This window comes from Meles meles, chromosome 18, assembly GCF_922984935.1.
Source record: "Meles meles chromosome 18, mMelMel3.1 paternal haplotype, whole genome shotgun sequence".
Taxonomy (NCBI): domain Eukaryota; kingdom Metazoa; phylum Chordata; class Mammalia; order Carnivora; family Mustelidae; genus Meles; species Meles meles.
Window position 1 is genome coordinate 53,107,881 of NC_060083.1, and position 21,363 is coordinate 53,129,243.

General features: G+C 42.9%; 1 protein-coding gene across 2 annotated transcripts in view; it reads right to left on the minus strand.

Moving 5' to 3' along the window:
* Positions 1–1,917: 1,917 nt before the first annotated feature.
* LOC123929371 (ABC-type organic anion transporter ABCA8-like) overlaps positions 1,918–21,363 on the minus strand; it is a 65,997-nt gene continuing 46,551 nt past the window's right edge. For both annotated transcript variants that reach the window (XM_045984944.1, XM_045984943.1), the window contains 16 exons: positions 17,699–17,872; positions 17,318–17,431; positions 15,459–15,578; positions 14,549–14,617; positions 13,987–14,078; positions 12,011–12,131; positions 11,027–11,144; positions 10,074–10,165; positions 7,515–7,675; positions 6,797–6,872; positions 6,631–6,725; positions 5,866–5,985; positions 5,479–5,619; positions 4,031–4,110; positions 2,245–2,300; positions 1,918–2,113 (listed from right to left, as the gene is read on the minus strand). In XM_045984944.1, the coding sequence (XP_045840900.1) occupies positions 2,015–2,113; positions 2,245–2,300; positions 4,031–4,110; positions 5,479–5,619; positions 5,866–5,985; positions 6,631–6,725; positions 6,797–6,872; positions 7,515–7,675; positions 10,074–10,165; positions 11,027–11,144; positions 12,011–12,131; positions 13,987–14,078; positions 14,549–14,617; positions 15,459–15,578; positions 17,318–17,431; positions 17,699–17,872 (1,728 nt within the window). In that variant the 3' untranslated portion in view covers positions 1,918–2,014. The remainder of the gene's footprint in view (positions 2,114–2,244; positions 2,301–4,030; positions 4,111–5,478; positions 5,620–5,865; positions 5,986–6,630; positions 6,726–6,796; positions 6,873–7,514; positions 7,676–10,073; positions 10,166–11,026; positions 11,145–12,010; positions 12,132–13,986; positions 14,079–14,548; positions 14,618–15,458; positions 15,579–17,317; positions 17,432–17,698; positions 17,873–21,363) is intronic.

The following is a 21,363-nucleotide window of genomic DNA, read 5'->3' on the forward strand; positions in this document are numbered from 1 at the left end:
TCGGAAATGCGGTGAAACAGGTCTATGCTGATGCGTCTGTGAGAACTGAGGGCCTATGGGACCGAGAGGGAGCCATCAGGGCAGGAGAGAGCTTCTTGGAGTCACTGATGTTGGTTAACAGCTGGACAGCAGCTGGCGCTTGGGGCGGTCGCGGTAACCCTCGGAGGTGGGTACTAGTCACTCCTTGCTGGGGGCAGTAAACTAGGTGTGCACGGGTAGTAAAGGGTAGACCCCAGACTGAATTTAGGCCAACCTCTAAACACTGTGTCACCCAGCAACAGTCGCTGAAGGCAGGAACTGAGTTTTACTCATGTTTTTGTTCTTAGCTGCATCCCCCAACCACGCAGACTCTAAGCCACGCGAGGGTGATGGCCCAGAGAGAATGAAGAAATGACCCAAGATGTCAATGGAGATGCGGGTTTATCAGGGGGAGCTTATGCACTGGGCATCCAGGAGCAGTGACTGAACAGAGCATCCGCCACAGGGATCTACCTGCAGCGACACTGTGGAGCATAGAACCTGCTTTGCAGCTGCGCTCCTGTAGCTTCTCCCCTTCTTGCACGGGCAGCGTTCCCAGGAGAGCAAAGCCTGCCGTCTGGATAGTCTTCATTGCAAAGGAGCCCCTCCAGGTTGGCCACCCCCAGAACCCCGGACCTCACTGAACGCTGAACAGCATGTTTTTTGCACACTCTGCTTGATGGGAATCCAGAAGGAGAACGGAATCCCTATCCTCTCAAGGTAGCCATGGAAGGGGCAATCAGGGTTCGCTTGCACAAACCAGCCTGCGGGCACATACCACAGGGCCAGCACAAGATGAGCAAAGGGACCTTGGGAAAGGAGCGTGGGAGGCGGGCTTTCCAGAACAGAATTTTCTGAACTACTGAAAATTACTGGAGTCTAAGAGGGTCAGGGATTCCAAAGGGAAGAAAGGACAGGTAAAGTCAGAACCGGGGCCGGGAAGGAATCTGCTCAGGGAATCATCTCCACCACTCAGAAAATCTTGTCTACATTTTATGCCTGGTAATCACCCCCCGTATTTTTTGGAAAACAAAAACAAAAACAAAAAACAAAAAGCAACACTGTTCCAGGAAATGTCTGTTTGACACCACCTTTAACTTCCTTAATCATCTGTGGTGTTTTTTTTTTCTTTCTTTACATTTGGCAACATGTTGATGGAAGCAGTGAACTAGCTGTTATATCAGAACTTTTTTCAATTTCGTTTCAACGAATTTGTGTGTAGGGAGGCCACTTTGTCAAGAAAAAGACACGTGAAAATGCCTGAAATGGAAAATGTATTTCAAAACTGCACATGTATTTCCCATCAACTTCATCATTTGACTTGTTACTATGCGGATCAATACTCTTAGACCAAGTAGAAGATATCCACAAAAGATCCATTAAAAAAAAACAGGCAACTCTAAAACCTTGATTTTAAAACACAATGAAAGTGGGACTTCATTGACTCATGCAAATTTAAAAAGTACAATAAATTCCTAATGGCAAGTATCAGACTATGTCTATACTATTGATAGTGTTACCAGCAGATATGTTTTCAAATATATTGATATCAGATATTATGGTCAATGATGGCTTAATATTTTTAGCTGTAAGAATATACATGGAAATCTATTTTAAAAAGTATGATGCTTTTGACATGGTCCTTTAAAGTTCTTACTAGAATATTAGCTTCATCACATATCAGACTTGTAGAAGAATAAATGTATGGATTTCTGAGCCTAGGTTAGAAAAAAGTATTTTAAGGTTTTCGGAAAAGTGGAATCAGGGAGACCTGCAGAGACACAGAGGCAGTGACTGGGAGGTGGGCTAAGCCACGTACCTCTGTCCACATGGTGGCTGCAACTGCCCAGCCCTTGCTCCTACTGTCCACCACAGGAAGAACCATGTCAGTGTTTATAATATAATATAATTCTAAAAATATGACATTAATGCTATAAAAATAGATGTCTTCAAAAACAACCACAGGCTTGAATGGAAACATAGGCTATTTGGAGCTTCAGGGGTCTTCCTGTGGGAGGAGCTTCCACTTTACTGAAGGGTCAATTTCTTCATCAAAGTCATCCATCTCCTGCTCCTTCGAGAGCTCCAGGAAAACCTGAGATGGACAAGAAATGAAGAGAGAGAGAGGTCACACTGCCTTCTGTCGCTCTGAGTGAGTGCAACACGTACGCACACGGTGTCCCTTTATGGTGCACGGATGAGACAGAGTCACTCACACCAACCCACCTGCTCCAGGGTGGACTGGGAGAGGCTGTACTCCTCCAGGTCGAAGCTCTGTTTAACTGCAGAAGGACAGACGGACATTAGTGTGTTCATCTACTTTTATACCCAGATGGCCTTAGAAGTCAGTATACCGTACAAACAGCAATTTTTAAAAACAGCTTAAATAAAAATGTTTAGGTAAAAATGTTCCTGATTTAAGTACAGCAATGCAGTTTGAAATACACCCATGCATTCATGTGGGTTTGGGGAGGAAAGTACGTATGCTATGCTCATTTAGCACAGTGTTGGAGAGATCTTTTTCTTTCTTTTTTTTTTTTTTAAAAGATTTTATTTATTTATTCGACACAGAGAGAGGTCACAAGTAGGCAGAGAGGCAGGCAGAGAGACGGGGGGAAGCAGGTTCCCCACTGAACAGAGAGCTGGATGCGGGGCTCGATCCCAGGACCCTGGGATCATGACCTGAGCCGAAGGAAGAGGCTTAATCCACTGAGCCACCCAGGTGCACCTGTGTTAGAGATTTCTATTTAAGGAGAAGACTGTGCTGAAAATGTTTCCTGCCCAGTACATGTGACCCAGTTCTTCTGCGCATTCAGGAATGGGGGAAGGAAGACATGTTTTGCAAAGGGAAGCCCCAGAAGATTATGGAGAAAGATGTCTGAGGTTTCCTGGGGAGCAGACATCCTTTGTGACCCTCTTGCCACGGTGACCGATTGCTCCTAATTGAGTTGAAAGCCTGTCTCCTTGACCAGAATAGATGGGAAGGGTAGTCATAGCCCTGATAGGAGTCTGCAGCCTGGATAAGTCACCAACAGTACCAGGCCAGTACTGGCCACAGTGCTGGTCTGGGGAGCGTTGGCATGATCACATGGTCCAGAAAGTTGGGGTGCTTGGCCCAGAGAATGGCAACAGGGTGTCACTGTGACCACGAATGCTGTTGGCCGGAGTACAAAGAGTCTTCTAGAACCAGGAGACTTGAATCTCTTCCCCGGGGCAGGTGACAAGCAAGGAGAAAGATCACTGAGTCATGACAATGGAAAGAGCGAAAGAACGTAGAGGGAGGGAGTTCTGGCCAGCGCAGTTCAGAGAGGCAGAGTTAATGGGCTCAGGTGGCAAGACAAACACGAGGCCGTGATGACAGCCACAGTGTGGTCAGATGTGAAGCATGCAACAGACACAGGAAGATTGTTGTAATGACCAGACACGAGGCCAGTTTTTCATACACAGCCTAAAGCCATGAAGTAATATATAAGTCCCTATAAAATTAAACTGTAAATACGCATCATGCATCAATGTTCCCAAAGAAAGTATCCTCTTCGAATGCTTACAGGACTGAATTTTGACTTAGGTTTTCCACATATATATGGAAAATCATTTTCCATAAGGAAAATCATTCCCATTACCCCTCTGCCCATCAACACCCCAACATTGATTTTTGTGCCCCTAAAATTCAACTGGAGATTTTTAACTTTAAAAATTAACACCTTAGAGGTGCCTGGATGGCTCAGCCAGTTAAGGATCTGACTCTTGAATTCAACTCGGGTCAGGATATCAAGGTCATGAGATGGAGCCCCGCGTCGGCTCCGTGCTCTGGAGGGCATCTGCTTGAGATTCTCTCCCTCTCCCTCTGCCCACTCGTTCTCTCTCTCTCTCTCTCTTAAAATAAATAAATAGATAAAATCTTTACAATGAACACCTGGGCTCACATTCCATTTCTGTCAGGCTGAAGGATTAGTCTATGATCTGGAATTATCTGCTTTCCGGGATTTATTTCCAAGTTTATGGCTCTTACCCTTCTCCAATGTGAAGAAAGCTTGTGCTAAAGGGCGCACGTCTTCCACTGGCAGTTTATAGACCATCACAGAAGAGTACCTGCGGGGAGAGAGGCAGGGCTGAGGCTGATGCCACCCCGTGCAGGGACAGGCGGGCTGCCATCCTGTCTCTGGTCGTTATCCTGGTAAAGAAGAGTCAGTGTGGGGCAGGCGAAGTGCCCAGGGTGAGGTGGTTCACAAGGAGATCCCAGGGATGGGAGAGGCTCCTGTCCTTGGCTCCCGGGATGGAGAGGGCAGGTGCTGTGCAGATGAAACATGGACCCTTGCCAAAGTTGCCTGCCACCTTCTCTTTTCAGTGGAACACTTGCTTCTCCAGCTTCAACTTCCACCAGGGATGGAAGCCCTGTCATTTCTTCAAGTCACTCAGCTCAGGTGGCAGTCTAAGTCTTTTCTCCAGAGAACCTTACCTCTCCAACCTTGTCTCATGCTATGCCAACTACTTTCCTAATTCCTAATCGTCCTAATCCTAAGACGATAGCGTTGAGTCTCTGATGAGGACTGGAAATCGCCAGGAATTCAGCACCAAATAATGTTCAGCAACAAGTTTTTTAAAAATAATTTGTTTCTCAGATTAACAGTTGTCTTTTTATCATTTGAAAATCAGGAAGATTTCAATTTCATTTCATCAGATACTATTTCCTCCATGTATGGGGTGACCATTCTCATCTCTTCTGCTACTCCCTGCACCTTTATGACTATTTTGGTTCAGTCGTGGGCTGCACTCTGAGGTATACCATGGCTTTGATAGTTAAACTCCATGCAGAAATATATTTTCCCACCATATAGTTATGACTTCTTATTACTCTTTTCTGTTTTCTCCCCTAAAACCTACATCATATGTCTTCTACGGTAAGTTCTAGATGTTAAAAATGATCCTAAAATTGATCTTTGATTTTTATTGTTTGATTTTCCTGAGAACTACCCCATGACCAGACTGTATATAAAATTGGACATGTTGATAGATTTGAAAGAAAATAATTAGCTTTCTGTCCTACCTATGCCCCTGGTTAGCTTTGTCATGTGACCTAACTTCTCAGTTTCCTATGCTTAAAGATAATAGCCAATTCCATTTATTAAGGTCCTTGTAGGGTCCAGACTCCCATAATGATTTTTTTTTTAAATAATCTCATCTTTCACTGGAAAAACAGCATCTACCTTGGAAAGCCAGTGAGGATTAAACAAGATAGCTTGAGATCAGGCAGCTAGTAGGACCTGGCAGCTAGTAGGACCACAACACATGTTACCCCTGATTTTCCATCAGCTCCCCTTTTTAATATAGTTTCTGCGGTGTCCATAGCTTTTAGGTTTCCCTTTGGGCTCAATGTGCACTCTACTGAGGACAAATGCCTGAAACCCACAAGGAAAAGTTGACGTGAAGTATCAGATCAAACCCAGCATCCATCTTTACCTTTCCTGCCGGGCAGCCTGGGGAAAAACCCTCAGAATTTCCTGATGGAGGCTCTCCCTCTGTTCCAGGGTCTTCACCTTCATCTCCAGCAGGTAATTCTTGCCAAATTTACTCTTCAGGTGTTGGATGGAACCAATACATCTGAAGGTCGAGGAGGATGAGGTTGTCACCGAGAGGGGAAAGAGGCGGGGCACACAATGTTTGAGACTCTTGCTGTGAGGCTTGTCTGCAGGGCATCGCTCTTAGACCCAGGTGCAGCAGCCACAGCCACACTAGGCACAAACTCCTCCTGCCACGCACCTGTGCAGGGAGTTGGGGGGGGCGCTTGGGGGAGGATGGGAGGATTGGGGGAGGAGGGGGCAAGTGTAGGCAGGGTTGGGCACCCACCTCAGCTTCCCGGACACCATGATGGCCACACGGTCACACACAGCCTCAGCCTCTGCCATGTAGTGGGTCGTCAGGAGGGCACCCCTCTCTGTGTCTTTAACAGTGGCCCGGATTGCCTGCCTACATCGTCAAAACACAGTTTGCAATTAAGAAAGGCTTCTAATTAATCACAAATGGGTGGAGAAAAGAATTTTTAACTGGCATGCATGTGAGTAATGAGCAAAAGGAGCTCAAGCAAGGGACAACCTTTGAGCAGGCAGGTGGATGAGGAAAGGTGAGCCAGGTGAGGGCAGGTGAAGGGGAGGCAGGCACTGGGGGAAGCCGTCACAGAACATGGAGTTTCTCATGAGGTTGTGTTGAGAGAGAAATGCTGAGCAAGAGATTGGTAATGAAAGGGCTGTGCCAAGGAACAGAGACATGGAATTCAACCACCAAGGTGTCACAACCTAGTAGGAGAAAATAAATAAATAGTCCTACTAAATAAATAAATAGTCCTACTGACAGTGAGTGTGTCTGGGTCCTGCCAATACTTGGGGAAATATTACCAGGGATAGGGCTTGGGCTTGTTTTGCAAAATATTGTACTATGTACAGTACTAATGATCCTGAGAGGTGTTCTCCCTGCCACTCCCCAGTAAGAAACAGTTTAAGGGACCGTTTTTACACAAGTTCACAAATTCACAAGTACTTTTTACACAGGTACACAACAATTCACAAATTTCCTGCAAGGCGTTGGAGCCAGTCGTGACTGGGTAGAGCCCCTCACCATATTTGCTGCTGCCCCTCGGGGTCCATGCCAGTGGAGGGCTCGTCCAGAAGCATCACCGACGGGTTTCCCAGGATGCTCAGCGCGAAGCAAAGCTGCAACGAGAGGAACAGTGAGTCTGGCACCGACCTGGGGTGCGCAGAGTAACGCTGAGCCCCCCTCTTACCTTCCTCTTTGTTCCCTCGGATAAAGCCCTCACGGGCTTCTTCAGCTGGTCCTGCAGCTTGAGTGCATCCGCCAACCTGGAGGAGACACAGTGGAGCGTTACAGCAAGGAAGCTGGCGGGAGGGTGGATCCCGCAGCACAGGGATGGGGAGCAGAGCTCAGAAATGCAGTTTGGAAAATAGATGTCAGGCAATTAAAAAAAAAGGGGGTTTTATTTATTTACTTAGAGAGAGAGAGCATGAGAATGGGGTAGGGACAGAGGGAGAGGGAGGAGCAGACTGCCCGCTGAGCAGGGAGCCCAACGTGGGGCTGGATCCCAGAACATGACCACGGAGAAAGCAGATGCTTAACCGACTGAGCCACCCAGGTGCCGTAATTCCAGGCAATCTTAAACAGGCTGGTCTGATCCCCCCAGATGGATAGCTTTCCCTTTTAAAAAACGCAAAGCCCATTTCATGATTTCTAAATAGTTCTTTAATAAATACTTTATACTTAAATTTTAGGATTTTTGATAACTTTCACCAATGGTTGCTATTTTTATATTTACTATGAGAAGAAAATTAACACTCTGAAGTCCGGGAAACCAGTTTCTAGTGGGGAATCTACGCAGCGTGATCTGGGTCAGAATTCAGTCTCCTGTCCTGGACCGGCGGTGAAGCTCCTCACCCCCAACCATCACCCGCCCCTGCAGGTAGAGGACAGGTGTGGCTCCCACCCACCTGGTGATGGTGACGGCTGCATCCCCTTTCCTCAGCCCTTTGATGGCAGCAAACACCTCCAGGTTCTCCTTCACGGTCAGACTGGGCCACAGCACGTTCTCCTGGGGACAGTACCCCAGGAAGCCTGGGGAGTCCTCCCCATTGCTGCCTTTTAGTAGCACCTGCAGAGAAAAGTTCACTCTCAGCGCCTGCCCTCTGGGTTTGTTTGCCCTGCACTTCTCAGTGGCCTCTTTCTCCTTACAAACCTAGAAAAACCAGAGACTCTTTAAGTCCTAATTGGGCTGAGTAATCTATAATCATTCTTGCTGGAGAGAGGTTGTCAGAGAGTAAACACATGAAAACAAATGTGTGTGTACCCTCTAATCGAAGCTGAAAAATCAAGTATCTTGCAAATATGTCTTACCATCATAGTCAACAGATTATATCCATTTTTAAAAAAAATCACAGCCAGGAAACAAGTCTATGAATTTATGAACATAATTCCTCACTGTTGAACGCACTCAATGAGTACATGTTTTCTGAGCACATAAAAAATGTGCTGTCTGCTTAGGATGCAGTGGGAATGGAATAACCAGCACCCTTGTTCCTTGCGAGTTTTCATTCTGCTGAGCAAACTGGGCAATAAACAAGTAGGAAAATGAGCAGCTGGAATACAGACAGCTCCTAAGTGATGCTGTAAGGGAAGTAGCCAGGATGCTGGGGGCAGGGACTAAGAGGATGCTGGGGGCAGGGACTAGCAGGATGCTGGGGGCGGGGACCAGCAGGATGCTGGAGGCGGGGACTAACTAACATCACTAGGTAGGATGATCAGAAAGGGCCCTTCTGCTGAGGGATCACTGGAGGAACAGGGCACCTGCCATGGAAAAAGCCCAGATGAAAGGAATTTGCAGCAGAGCAAAGCCCTGTGTTGCGAAGAAGCTCCATCTGTTCTTAGATCCAAGACAAAGCTGGAGGCCCGGCTCAGCATTGAGGAAGGGGTGACAATCAGCCCCTTGGGACAAGCCAAACAGTGCAGGGAAGGGGGGTACTTCAGCCTTAGTACAGTAAGAGGTTGTTGAAAATATTGAAGGAGGACAATGGCATTGTTTATAAAGATCACAAACTGCTGATCTGATTAAAGCTAGTTTCACGACACCCAGAGTTCACTTTGTTAACTCAGATCTTACTTACCTTTTAAAATAGTTCATTACCATATATCTATGAACAGTTACACCCCCTTTTTTTGGCCCATGCTTAATGAGAAATCAAATAATGATTTAGGGTCCAGATGGTGACTGAATTAGAGCGTGGTCTCCACTGAGCTCAGTTAGGTCTGAGTGAGCCACTGACATTACTGAGTGTCCCCGTTCACTGTCCCGTGCTCTCATCTTGGCTTCGGAGAGGTTGTAAGATTTATTTTCCCCTCCCTCTTTGGTGGGATATTTGTCAGTCACATTCCTGGAGGTCTTTTCCCTTCCCGGCTTGAACACCACTGCATCTCCCCTGGTGTGTTTCCACAGACCTCTGCCTTATATTCCGAGCTCCACAATCCCCGGACATCCTTTCTGAAGGAGCTCTTTGAGTTGTCTATTTTCTGCCACAGAGTTTGGGGGAAAATATGTTCTCTATACCTGATGTTGTCTCTTTCTTTACTAAATCTGAGCTCTTTTCCTGGTGTCTGTCCACCTTCTGCAGGTCAAGTGCATGTAGGACTCAAGTTGACTTCATATATATCCCTATTGCTCAATTTTGAGTCGTTCCTTGAAAACACTCCCAAGAAAGAGTATCTTTCTACAAAAATACATGTCTCAGTATCCAAGAACTTTTTGGAGGACAATGAATACAATTTCTTATAAAGGTTTTCTTTAAAAATTTTAATTATTATTTTTTAATTTTAATTAAATTAATTTTAATTTAAAATTAAAGCATTACATACTGGGGAAACAATGCCCATTGAAAGTACAAATCCTGTACGTCAACTATACTTCCATTTAAAAAAAAAACAATCAAGGGGTGCCTGGGTGGCTCAGTGGGTTAAAGCCTCTGCCTTCGGCTCGGGTCATGATCTCAGGGTCCTGGGATCGAGCCCCACATCGGGCTCTCTGCTCCGCGGGGAGCCTGCTTCCTCCTCTCTCTCTGCCTGCCTCTCTGCCTCGTTGTGATTTCTCTCTGTCAAATAAATAAAAATATTTAAAAAACCATAAAACCAAAAATGTAATGTGTTATACTGCACTCACTGTTAACACATGGGAACAGATACTTTGCCAAGAAAAAAAAGTGCAGATCCGTGCGTTTTATGGCACGATAACTAAAGCTTGTATAGATTCTGATGTTGATTTCAGATCAGATATCGGACATTCTGTCTAGGTGTCCTTGAAGGCATAAGTAATTATTCCTTGCCAACGATTAATTTTTCCATGTATGAATATATTCATTTTGTGAATGTGTTATTCTGCGACTTTAACTACTTCTGTCATCTCACAATTAAATGAATGAAATTTGCTTTTAACAAAGTTTTCACATCTTATGGGTTTATTCTGAGCACCACAAGCTAGCACATTCTCCACACAACTCACCCACCTGTCCAGCACTTGGTTTCGCGTCCCCAGTTATCATCTTAATGGACGTGCTTTTACCAGCGCCATTGTGCCCTAATAATCCTAAAACCTCACCTGAAAAAAAAATTGGTTGCACTTAATATGAATTGACTTCAATAGTAAAATTAAGAATAAAACATTGTCTGAGGTCTTGCTACGTGCCAAGTGCTGTGCTCTGTGCTTTATATATGGAAATATGGTATCTCATTGACTCGTCAAGCCTGGGAGGTTGTTATCATAACCCCTGCGTACATATCCAGGGACAGCTCTCAGAGACCAGGTTAGCTGCCCACGCACGTCACACTGACGGGAATGGGTAAGGCCACTCTTGGAAACCAGTGTGTCAGCCTCTGTCTCCTATGACCGTAAGCACCGTGGGATAACGACACAGAATGAGGTCATCTCACAGCTGCTGGTCAAGCCTTCCAACTGAGCTGGCACAACCCCAGCTCATTCTATTGTGAAACAGAATAAACACTAGGAAATCAGTCATGCCCGTGAAATAGAAACATCATGGCTTCAGTGGTTTGTTTTAATAGAGTGCTTGCGGTTTCCACGCCTCAGCCATGGGGTGAGCTGGTTAATTTTACTTAGAAATGGGACATGTAGGAGCACCTGGGTGGCTCAGTCGGTTAAGCATCTGCCTTTGGCTTGGGTCATGATCCCAGGGTCCTGGGATCAAGCCCCACTTTGGGCTCCTTGTTTGGTGGGAAGCCTGCTGCTCGCCCTGCTTGTGCTCTTTCTCTCTCTGTCAAATAAATAAAGAAAATATTTTTTAAAAAAAAATAAAAGAAATGGGACCTGTAAAGGGGGCTGCTGATGGCCATGTGCTGCTGGGTCTGTGTGTGAAACTGGAGGTGATGAAATGATTCTCAACAAGACATAAAGCTCATGAGGGTCCCAAGCCAATAGGGGAAGGGCCACGGGGGGTCAAACCTTTTCTAACACAGAAAGAGACATTTCTTGCGGCGATTTTCTTCTTCCTCTTGGAAAGGCACCATTTCCTCTTCCCTGCATACTCTTTGCGGAGGCAGCTGACAATGATGACTGGTTTCTGTAAATGATGAGAAAATCGTATCAGACCTCAATTCTCTCCATGAACTTTGAAGCTCTGTCTTCCCACTGGCATGGCCCCTCATGGCACAAGCCATGCTATCACAGAAGACCTTCCACAAGGGGACACGTTTCCTGGCCATTCTCCAGTCCTGGCCCTCAGTCTTGGAGAAAAGAGATGGTCATTTTCCCCTCCTACCAAGGCAGTTAGTTACTCAGAAGCACAGTATTTGGTATAGAACAGGAGGAAAGAGTCTTGGAGAGGTACTGAGTCCTACTCTAAGGACAAGGCAACTGGCTGCCAAGTAGACTTTGCTGTGCAGTCCGTACAGTGCCATTCTCCAAAGAACAGTGCTAATGCGTCACTTTGTTCCCGTTCTAAAATTCACAAGTTCTGGGGCACCTGGCTGGCTCAGTCGGTGAAGCATCTGCCTTCAGCTCAGGGTCCTGGGATCGAGCCCCGCCTCAGACTCCCAGCTCAGCAGAGAGTCTGCTTCTCCCTCTCCCTCTGCTCTGCCTCCCCTCCCCCCACCCCCACCACCCCCAATTCTTGCCTGTGTGCTCTCTGTCTCAAATAAATAAATAAAATCTTTGAAAAAGAAAATAAAGTTCTTTCTTGGCTTTTGCAACTTCAGTGGTACTCCACTTCTTGGCTTTTATTCCAAGAACGGCAAACGGAGGTGACAAGACTTTTAATCTGTTTGTTTTGATGTAAACAAGATGATGACTTCCTAAAAGGAACTCATGATCTGTGCTTGTATAGACTGGAGGAACTTGGAATTATTTGAGGATCAGACTCTTAGACCCACCACGTTCACTGACAAACGTTTGTGTTATTTGATGAAATGAGGACTTCACAGGTGTTACCTCCTCAAAGTTTGTGGAATTCAAGGCATCTGCTGTTCTCATTCTTTCCATTTGAACATCTTCATCTTCCCCTTCTGGAGCTTCTGGATTTTGACAAACATCGGGGCTTCTTGGAGAAATTCTAGAGTCAAGAGCCATTCATGAATCATTGATAAGACGTTTTCATCCTTTTATTAAGAATACTGCCTTCTTGGGGTGCCTGTGTTAGGCATACTGCATTCTTGGGGCATCCTTGTATTAAGAATACTTCATTCTTGGGGGTAGCTCAGTCTGTTAAGCATCTGCCTTCGGCTCAGGTCATGATCCCAGGGCCCTGGGGTGGAGCCCCACATTGGGATCACTACTCAGTGGGGAGTCTGCTTCTCTTTCTCCTTCTGCCCCTTCCCCTGCTTGTGCTCTCTCTCTCTCAAATAAATAAATAAATAAAATCTTAAAAAAAAAAGACACTGCATTCTGTAAATCTTATGCTTTGAGTAGGTTGGGTAATTAATAAAAGATTATAACCTCCTTTCAGTGAGGTGACTCTTCCTTCCTTCCCAACCTAGTTCCTATCAAGGGGACTGCTATATTTAGTGACCCTTGCTTGCTTCACACACACCTTTCATCCTACTTATCTGTGGAACGTTCTTTTTCCATGTTCACTGGGCAACTTAGTATCTGTTATCTAATAGAGGATTCTTTTTTTGTCTTTTCTTTCCAAAAATTTAATTTGTATCTTTTTTCTATTATAATTTTTAAAATTTTTAAATAAAAATATAATGTATTATTAGCCCCAAGGGTACAGGTCTGTGAATCGCCAGGTTTACACACTTCACAGCACTCACCATAGCACATACCTTTCCCAATGTCCATAACCCCACCACCCTCTCCCTACCCACCTCCCCCTGGCAACCCTCAGTTTATTTTGTGAGATTAAGAGTCTCTTATGGTTTGTCTCCCTCCCGATCCCATCTTGTTTCATTTATTCTTTTCCTACCCCCCAAGCCCTCCACGTTGCATCTCCACTTCCTCATATCAGGGAGATCATGTGATCGTTGTCTTTCTCTGATCTAACAGAGGATTTTAAGAGAATAGTCGAATGATGTGATTTTTCTGGAAACCTTAGCTTTAACACCACTGCCTTGTTGGTATGATTACATTCCCATGGGGATAATGAATCAGAATTTTTGAGGTCAGGATGGTCTCAGAAAATACAAATCAGATGCTTGGTCTCTGTGAAACCCGGCCATTTCTTGGAAATATGTGTCAGATTCACTTTCTCCTCCAACTTTAAGCCTGGTCCTTCAGTCCCATATTCTATTCTCTCTCACCTCCACCTAATCCCCCATACTGATCTTAGATTTCGCCTTGCCCATTCAACTGTCTGTTAATCTTTAACTGTTAGTTAAAGATGAATAGATAAATAGTTAAAGGTCATCTTGGAAGTTGCCCACTCAACTGTCTCTAATAGGTAAAGATGAAACCAATGGGCGACCCAGAGGGAATAAGATGTTTATGGCCGTGTCCTCACACAGTGCAAAAAAGACAGTCTCAGCTTTTAAGTCCCATAAATACCTGGACCAGTCTGTGACCCACCAGTTGGGCTTCTTACTACACAGGCAAAGATCACAATTATTGCTGTCTTTGGTCCATTGCTCATTCCGCTCTTCCTTCCTGGATTGACAGCATTCCTTCAACTGCCAATCTGCTTAAGTGGGTTGCTATTTAAATGAAGTAGTGGCATGTAGCTTTTCCCACCCTTCTACTGCACATAGTGTCCGAGCCCTTAAGAGTCAACGTCTCGGGTCTCTTTCCCCCATACTTAAAATCCTCTTTGATTTAGATACTTAGATCTTTGTTTTTGGTATTGGCACATGGTTGCTACCTCTGTCTTTCCCAGGACTTGGCAGTTCTTTACTGATTGGTTAATTCATGCATGAAAAATATTTTAAGTATTAATGATTGAAATAAAAGAAGTAAATTTGATTTCTCCCAACCGAAAGAAGGGATCCTTCTTCATTGATTTCTTTCCAAACTTCCATTCCAGACATCGAAGAATAAAAAGGAAGACGATAAAATGAAGGAAAGGCTGGGAAGAAAGAGAGAGAGAGATCCATGGTCAGGAGCACTCAGAGAAAAATGTTTCACATCGGAAGTGAAATAGGAGAAGTCAGACTTCTCCAAAGACACAGTTGAGAAAACCATTACAGATTTCCAATGATCTATTTGTCAAATTGTGAAACTATCAAATTCATTTTCAATCTTATTTACAGAACAATGGAAACAAATTTAATTATAGAATACCATTACTTTATGTCACTTCCTCCAATACTGGTACAGTGTTTTCAAACATTGGGAAGCATATTACCTGGTCAGTCAATCTTTAGAGAAAAATTTGTTCCATATTTCACAAATACTTTATCTCCATGGACTATCCATAAGTCTACCTTAATATCCATAGGTCTATCTTAGTAAAAAAATATTTCACTGTGTGTATAGGAATTAAAAAGATTCAGTAGAGTAAAACACAAATACTATTGAAGACAAGAGTGTTCTTACAATTAAGACTATCAGAAATGCCTCTATACTTTCTAATTCTTCTTCAGTCAAGAAATAAAATATGGCCACCTGCAAAAGGAAAAAGAATGGTGAAATAGGAAGTTTCTTGGTTTCATGAGTTTTATCTATATGAATGTGAACTGACCCACTGGGCAGCTCTGCTAACACATTGCCTGATTTCACCACGGGTATTGGTAGATGCCCATTCCAAAATGTGTAGCGAGTGGTCGTATTCCTTCCTCCCAAGGTCGATGAGGCACTGTGCTTTTATTTGAAGCAACAGGATTTAGCAATTACGCCTTACCTGGTAAGACAATCTGGGGCATCTCTGTTAGCCTTTCCAAATAATCAGAGAGAAATGGGGTTTCTCCTTAACCCCCAGAGCTTCATACAGCTTCCTATGCCCATTGATCCTTTAGAAGACCCCTTTCTTTTATTCCCCTTCCTTTCCCCATCATCACTCATGTACTGTATCTTTGTTCCTTTTGTAGAAGTCTAAACTTCTACATCTCTATCTATATGTTTGTAGGAGTTGATAGTTCTCTATCAATCAACTAGGAAAAAAGGGGAGGGGAATTTTATTCCTGTCGAAAGCCTCTCTAGGATCTTGAGAGCCCAAAGATTAGTGATATTTCATTTGCCTCCTCCTAAAACTGAGCGTGCCCAGGAGTGTAGAAAGGCTGCTCTACTGCCCCCCACCTAGCATCCTGTCTCCGCACTCATGGACCAGGGCCAGGTTTTCTACCTGGAACATACCACCTATCTGGAAGGAATTCAACTGGCATCCATGAAGTAGACATCTTTAAATGTCATGTATATTCAGCATGGGGAAGAGCCCCAACGCCGAGCATAGCTTCCACGACTGGTTAAGAGTTTCCGGGACACTGGGACAGACAGTGGCATTACCTACCTGAAAATATAACAACATACAGCCAATTAACGTGGCGTGTGGTACCAGAAAGGTGATGCAGTACAGGGTGACATGTTCATAGCTCTCGAACAACAATATAAACACAGAGATGCTGCAGATCTAAAGAAGATACAGACATGCGTGTTAACCACTCTGGGTTTCCACATATTCTCCAAATTGAGGTGGTTCGTCTTGAGGATATTCCTAATTTCAACTCCCACCTCAGAAACGCAAGGGAAATCAGCGTATCTCCCTCGACATGTTCTCTCAGTGACTTAGCTAGATTCCTTTAACCGGGAGCATCATGAATGAGACATGACGGGATAAATCTAGGATCTAACAGAGAGCTTACTTTCACTACAGAAAAGGAAGAAAGTTGGCATTATATTGGTTTGGGAGGTAAATTAGTAGATAAGCACTAATCTGAGGGAACACAAATGGACATCTCCTGGGAATGATGTCATGGCGACAGTGAGAGGAGACTTCCATTAGGGACACCACTGGGGAAACAGAAGCATGCAACAGGCTGGAGGGGCTTCAGTAGAAGTTCTCAAATTCAAAATCCAGGGATAAGAGATAGTTACAGGGATAACGGGAGCTCTCAGACTTTTTCTTCTAAAACACTGCAATGATAAAAGCTCCCTAAAAGTCTTTGTACTTCTTTGTGTTTCAAATTACTATTTTTAAGGCATTCAGCATATTCTTCCTAAAAGTATATTTCTTTCTTTTTAAGATTTATTTATTTATTGGAGAGAGAGAGACAGCGTGCAAGCACGGTGTAGTGGGAGGGCATAGAGAGAGAGAGAGAGAATCTCAAGCACACTCCCCATTGGTGTGGAGTCTGATGAGGGGCTCGATCTCATGACCCTGAGATCATGATCTGAGCCGAAGGCAGAGGCTCAACCCACTGAGCTACCCAGGGGCCCCTCTTGAGTGCATCATTAAAGGCCAATGTGGTTCCAACCAATATTTTTACCATAACTAGGACCATGCCCACACTGTACGTTTTCCTCTCCTTACCCGTGCCAGATGATTACCAGTTCCCAGGACAAACCTGGACTTTCTCCCCTGAGTTTCTGTTCACTCACAGAATCATCAGTCTTCTCTAGCTACTAAAATCTCACTCTTCAGGTTCCAATTCCTCAAGCAAATCTGTGCTCTCATTTTCCTAAGTTAATCCTTCCCGACTCTGGTTGTCATAGAAACAATCTTTGAAAAAGAGATAATCTTTTCCTTCCACTTTGCTTTAGTAAGTGGTTGTTTACTTCTCTGTTTACCCTCTGAGTTCCCTCTCAGGGTTGAAACTATTTTTTCTGTGTTATTGGTCTTAGTTTGTGATACATTGTTGGAAGCCAACTAATATTTGTTGAAATGATAATTTACTTTTTGGCCGCTGGAATGACAGGAAATTAGAATAGATACTACAAGATGACACATATTTTTCCTTCCCAGTTTAGATAAAATAAGTGTTGTTTTTATGGAATTAATTCTAGTAGAGTATGGAGAAGTAGTTTCTAATTGTAACTATGCTAGCAACAATATTTGTAATCCTCATGGCTTTGTGGAGGTCTTGGGGCTTACTTATTTTCAGTAAAAAGAAGATACAAATGGTTTCCAGGTTTCCTTCTAACAAATACTTTATGGTTGTAGAAACAATTCAGTGACTTTTAAAAGAGACAAGCATAGAAATTAGGAAGAGGAAAAAGATGCAGATTTTGAAAAGGATCCCATATAAGGAAAACAAAACATTTTAGACTATAATACTAATTTTTCATTCTACTGAGGGCCCATTTTAAAGGACTGGCTCAGAATTTTTTATTTAAATACATAAAATGAATGTTCACAAGAAATACACTTACCACAAAGAAACAAAAAGACCAAATGCCACTATTTCTTTTCCCCTTGCGAAAAATGAATGAAATCACATATGTCAAGAAGATAAGGGAGGCAGCATAGCCAAAAGAACACAGGATCTGAAATCAACAGGAATGTTTAGTTAAAGACAAACGCAATCTAAGGAAGTATTAGGGTCCAAAAGATTGTCAGAGCAGGAGGTTCTACAGTGATTTGATTTGCAACAGTGTAATGAGGTTCTACAGTGATTTGATTTGCAACAACGTAACGAGGTTCTACAGTGATTTGATTTGCAACGATGTAAACATCAAGGCAAACAGTTTGCCCCTTCAAATGCTTTCATTAATGCATACAATGATATTTGTTCTATGAAGATGGTCACTTACTTGTATAATCTCACTTATAAGTGTGAACAGAGTGCCGTCGAAGTTTAAGCCATAGTCCATCAAATACATAAGAAGGAACATCAAGGCGTACATTGAAACGTCCACCAACGCCTGCCCACACCAATACGCAGAAGGGAAGAGCCCCGAAATCCACAGCTGGGACTGAACTTTGCTCTGATTAAAAAGCGGCAAAGACACAAAGTGGTATTTCAACTTAAGGCTTCAGAAAATGTGGTTTATGGAAGGAAATATTCAAACAAAATTTTCATTTGTAATAATTCTGCATCATGCTATAAGCAGCTGGACCAAGGGATACGGAGAGTCCCAAACATAAATGATCAGTTTGCTGCTTTGGTTAACAGGATGGATGTTCATCCCACACCTGGTAGAAATAATGTGAAGGAAGGTCCGAATGTAATGACAGTAAACAATAGAGAGATGAATGATGTACAGGAACATAAATCAAATTACATCTCAGATAGGCGCCTCATTTGGCTAATCAGAGGCCATCAGCAAATTAACTATTTTTTAAAAGATTTTATTTGTTTATTTGAAAGACCAAGAGAAAGAAAAAGCACATGAGTGGTGGAGGGACAGAGGGAGAAGCAGAGTCCACTGATCAGGGAGCCCAATGTGGGGCTCCATCCTAGGACGCCATGATCATGACCTGAACTGAAGGCAGACCCTTAACTGACTGAGCCACCCAGGTGCCCCGAATTTAACTATTTTTAAAAGAAAAAGTATATTCAAAATTGTTTAATTGTTTATTATAATTGTTTAATTTGTGCCAAACCCCATATCACTTGATAAGTAATTTTAAAATATGGGATTTGGTATGTTTATTCAGAGATTGACAAGGAATACAAAGTACGTGATATTTATTCATGTAATAATATTGATATACATATGCATAAATATTTGGATGGTTAATAAATATTTGAATGTGTGTTATGCCAAAACAACCCCAATGCATCATTTACTTATAATTAAAAGAATAAAGTAATTTTATATTATATAAGAATACATACTATATTATATATTTATGTAGAATATAAAGTATAGTATTTTATACTTATAAACTATATCATCTTTGGGGAGAGACTTGTGCTCACTGTTTGTATATAATAAATATGTATAAAATAGTATTACTTTCATAAATATTATGTATTTTGTATTCCTTGTCATTCTCTGAACATCCTAAGTTACATTTTTTAAAACTACTTATCAACTACTTAAAAATACTACATAACTACTTATAGTTAAATTCATTTGCTGGTGGTCTCTGATTAGCTAAATGAGGCTCCTATCTTAGATGTAATCGGACCAAAAGATACTTAACCAAATCTCCCATCACAGGTCTATTCAGTTCGCACAACGTCTAACAAGGTTCTAGTGCCGGACTGATCTGTGGGTGAGGCCACGAGAGGGATGAATTGTGATTTTACGTTACTGACAGAGCACCTGCGTGCCTGGTTCTGCCATCTACAGAGGCAGGAAATATGGAAGGGGGTCCACATTCAAGAATACCATAAATTCAGCTTTGGAGACATGAAGTTTAAGTGTGTGATGCTGCTCCCAGTGGGGACCCCAAGAAGGGAGTTCAGATCACCCTCGAGGGAATGTTAGAAACTAGAGATCTGGGGTGCAGTCAAATCTGTGAATGATGGGTTAGTTAAAGGGAGTTTGAAGCCCTCAGGTTCCATGAGCTTACTGAGGAGAAAATGACATCTAACATGATGAGAGAGATAAGGGCTGGTGTCTGAGGAGTTCCAGAATTTAGAGACAATGGAGAAGAATGAGATGTTCCACTAGAGGGAGACAGACAGTGGCAGGGTGTTGAGGGAACCATGATGGAATTGTGGCATCACACAGGCCAGAGAAAGAAAGTGTGTGTGTTTTCTATGGGAGACTTTTTTTTTTCTTAAAGATCTTACTTATTTATTTGCCAGAGAGAAAGTGAGGGTACAAGCAAGGGGAGGGAGACAGAGGGAGAAGCAGGTTCCCCACTGAGCAAGGAGCCTGATGTGGGACTTGATCCCAAGACCCTAGGATCACAACCTGAGCTGAAGACAGATGCTTAACCAACTGAGCCACCCAGGCATCCCCTGTGGGAGACATTTTTAAATTAGGACTATGTTAACAGCAGGATGGCTGACAGTTACATCAGGCCAGCAAATAGCATTTCCCAAGATTCCTGGAGGTTCTACACTAGGAAGAGAAGAGAACATTATTCTGATGGCCTTCACTTCCTTTGGACAATAGAATTACTTTGAAGAGGGAGGAAGTTTCAAACAGATAAAGATGGTTGGACAAGGTCATTTTGTGTAGAAGTTACCAAAATGGAACCATTAAAGGATATTCTATTAAGATCTGTAAATAAAGCTGATGTGAGTTGGTCTGGGTTGATTAGTCATAAGTTCACCATCCTATGACTGCCACTCAAAATTTGTCTCTACCCAGAATTACAGAATCAAAATCTTCATTATAAGGTGCTCCAAATACTTGTAGATACATTGAAAATTCACTGGGATTATTGAAAGAGTACCTGTAAATGAAAATTATAAACAGATTGTTAGTTAAACATTGAAATTTATTTTTTATCTGAGTTGTCCCATTTTCAAAATACTATTTTCTTTTATTTCAGTTATTTTTTTTCATTAACTTTTTTTTAAAAGATTTTATTTATTTGACAGACAGAGATCACAAGTAGGCAGAGAGGCAGGCAGAGAGAGGGAGGGGGAAGCAGGCTCCCTGCTGAGCAGAGAGCCCGATGTGGGGCTGGATCCCAGGACCCCGGGATCATGACCTGAGCTGAAGGCAGAGGCTTTAACCCACTGAGCCACCCAGGTGCCCCTCATTAACTTTTGAAGTATAATTTTGAAAAATATCCCTGTAAGTATACAGTTGAATGGGGTTTGACAAATGCATATATCCCCGTACCACACTCATAATCAAAGTATAGAGCATTTTCATTACCTGTCACCCCCAATTTTCCATGCTCCTTTGCAATCAATAGCCTTTATCTTGGTTGCAAGAAACCACAGGTCTGCTTTCTGTCACTATGAATTTATTTTTCCTTTCTGAGAATTTCCTATAAATGAAATCATTCAGGATTTACTCTTTTCTGTCTTCATTCCCTCAGTGTAATGGTTGAGCAGTACCCATGCCGACACATTTTTAGTTGTTCCTTCTTTTGTAGTGTTCAGTAGTATTCCATGATGCGGAATCACACATAGAAATCACATGATGATATGGCCACACAAGAATTTATTTATTAATTCACAGCTTGATGAAAATTGGGGTTGTTTTAGATTGTTGGCCATTATGACTAAAGCTACCAAGAATGGTAATGTACCAGTCTGTATGCAGAAAGATGTTTTCTTTTCTCCCAGGTAAATACTTAGGAGAGAAATTCTGGGTCATACAATACATGTATTTTTAATTACAAGACAGAGCCAAATTGCTTAGCAAAGTGATTGTGCATTTTACATTCTTGCTGACAAAGCGTAAGAGTTCCAATGTCTCCACATCCTCACAAACTTGGTATTTTCAGTCATGTTAATGTTATTCATTTTATTTAAATGAGTAGAGGGACTTCATTGAGGCTATTTTCCTGATTACTCTGATATCAGTCCTCTTTTTATGGGAGCATTTTCCTTCTGTAT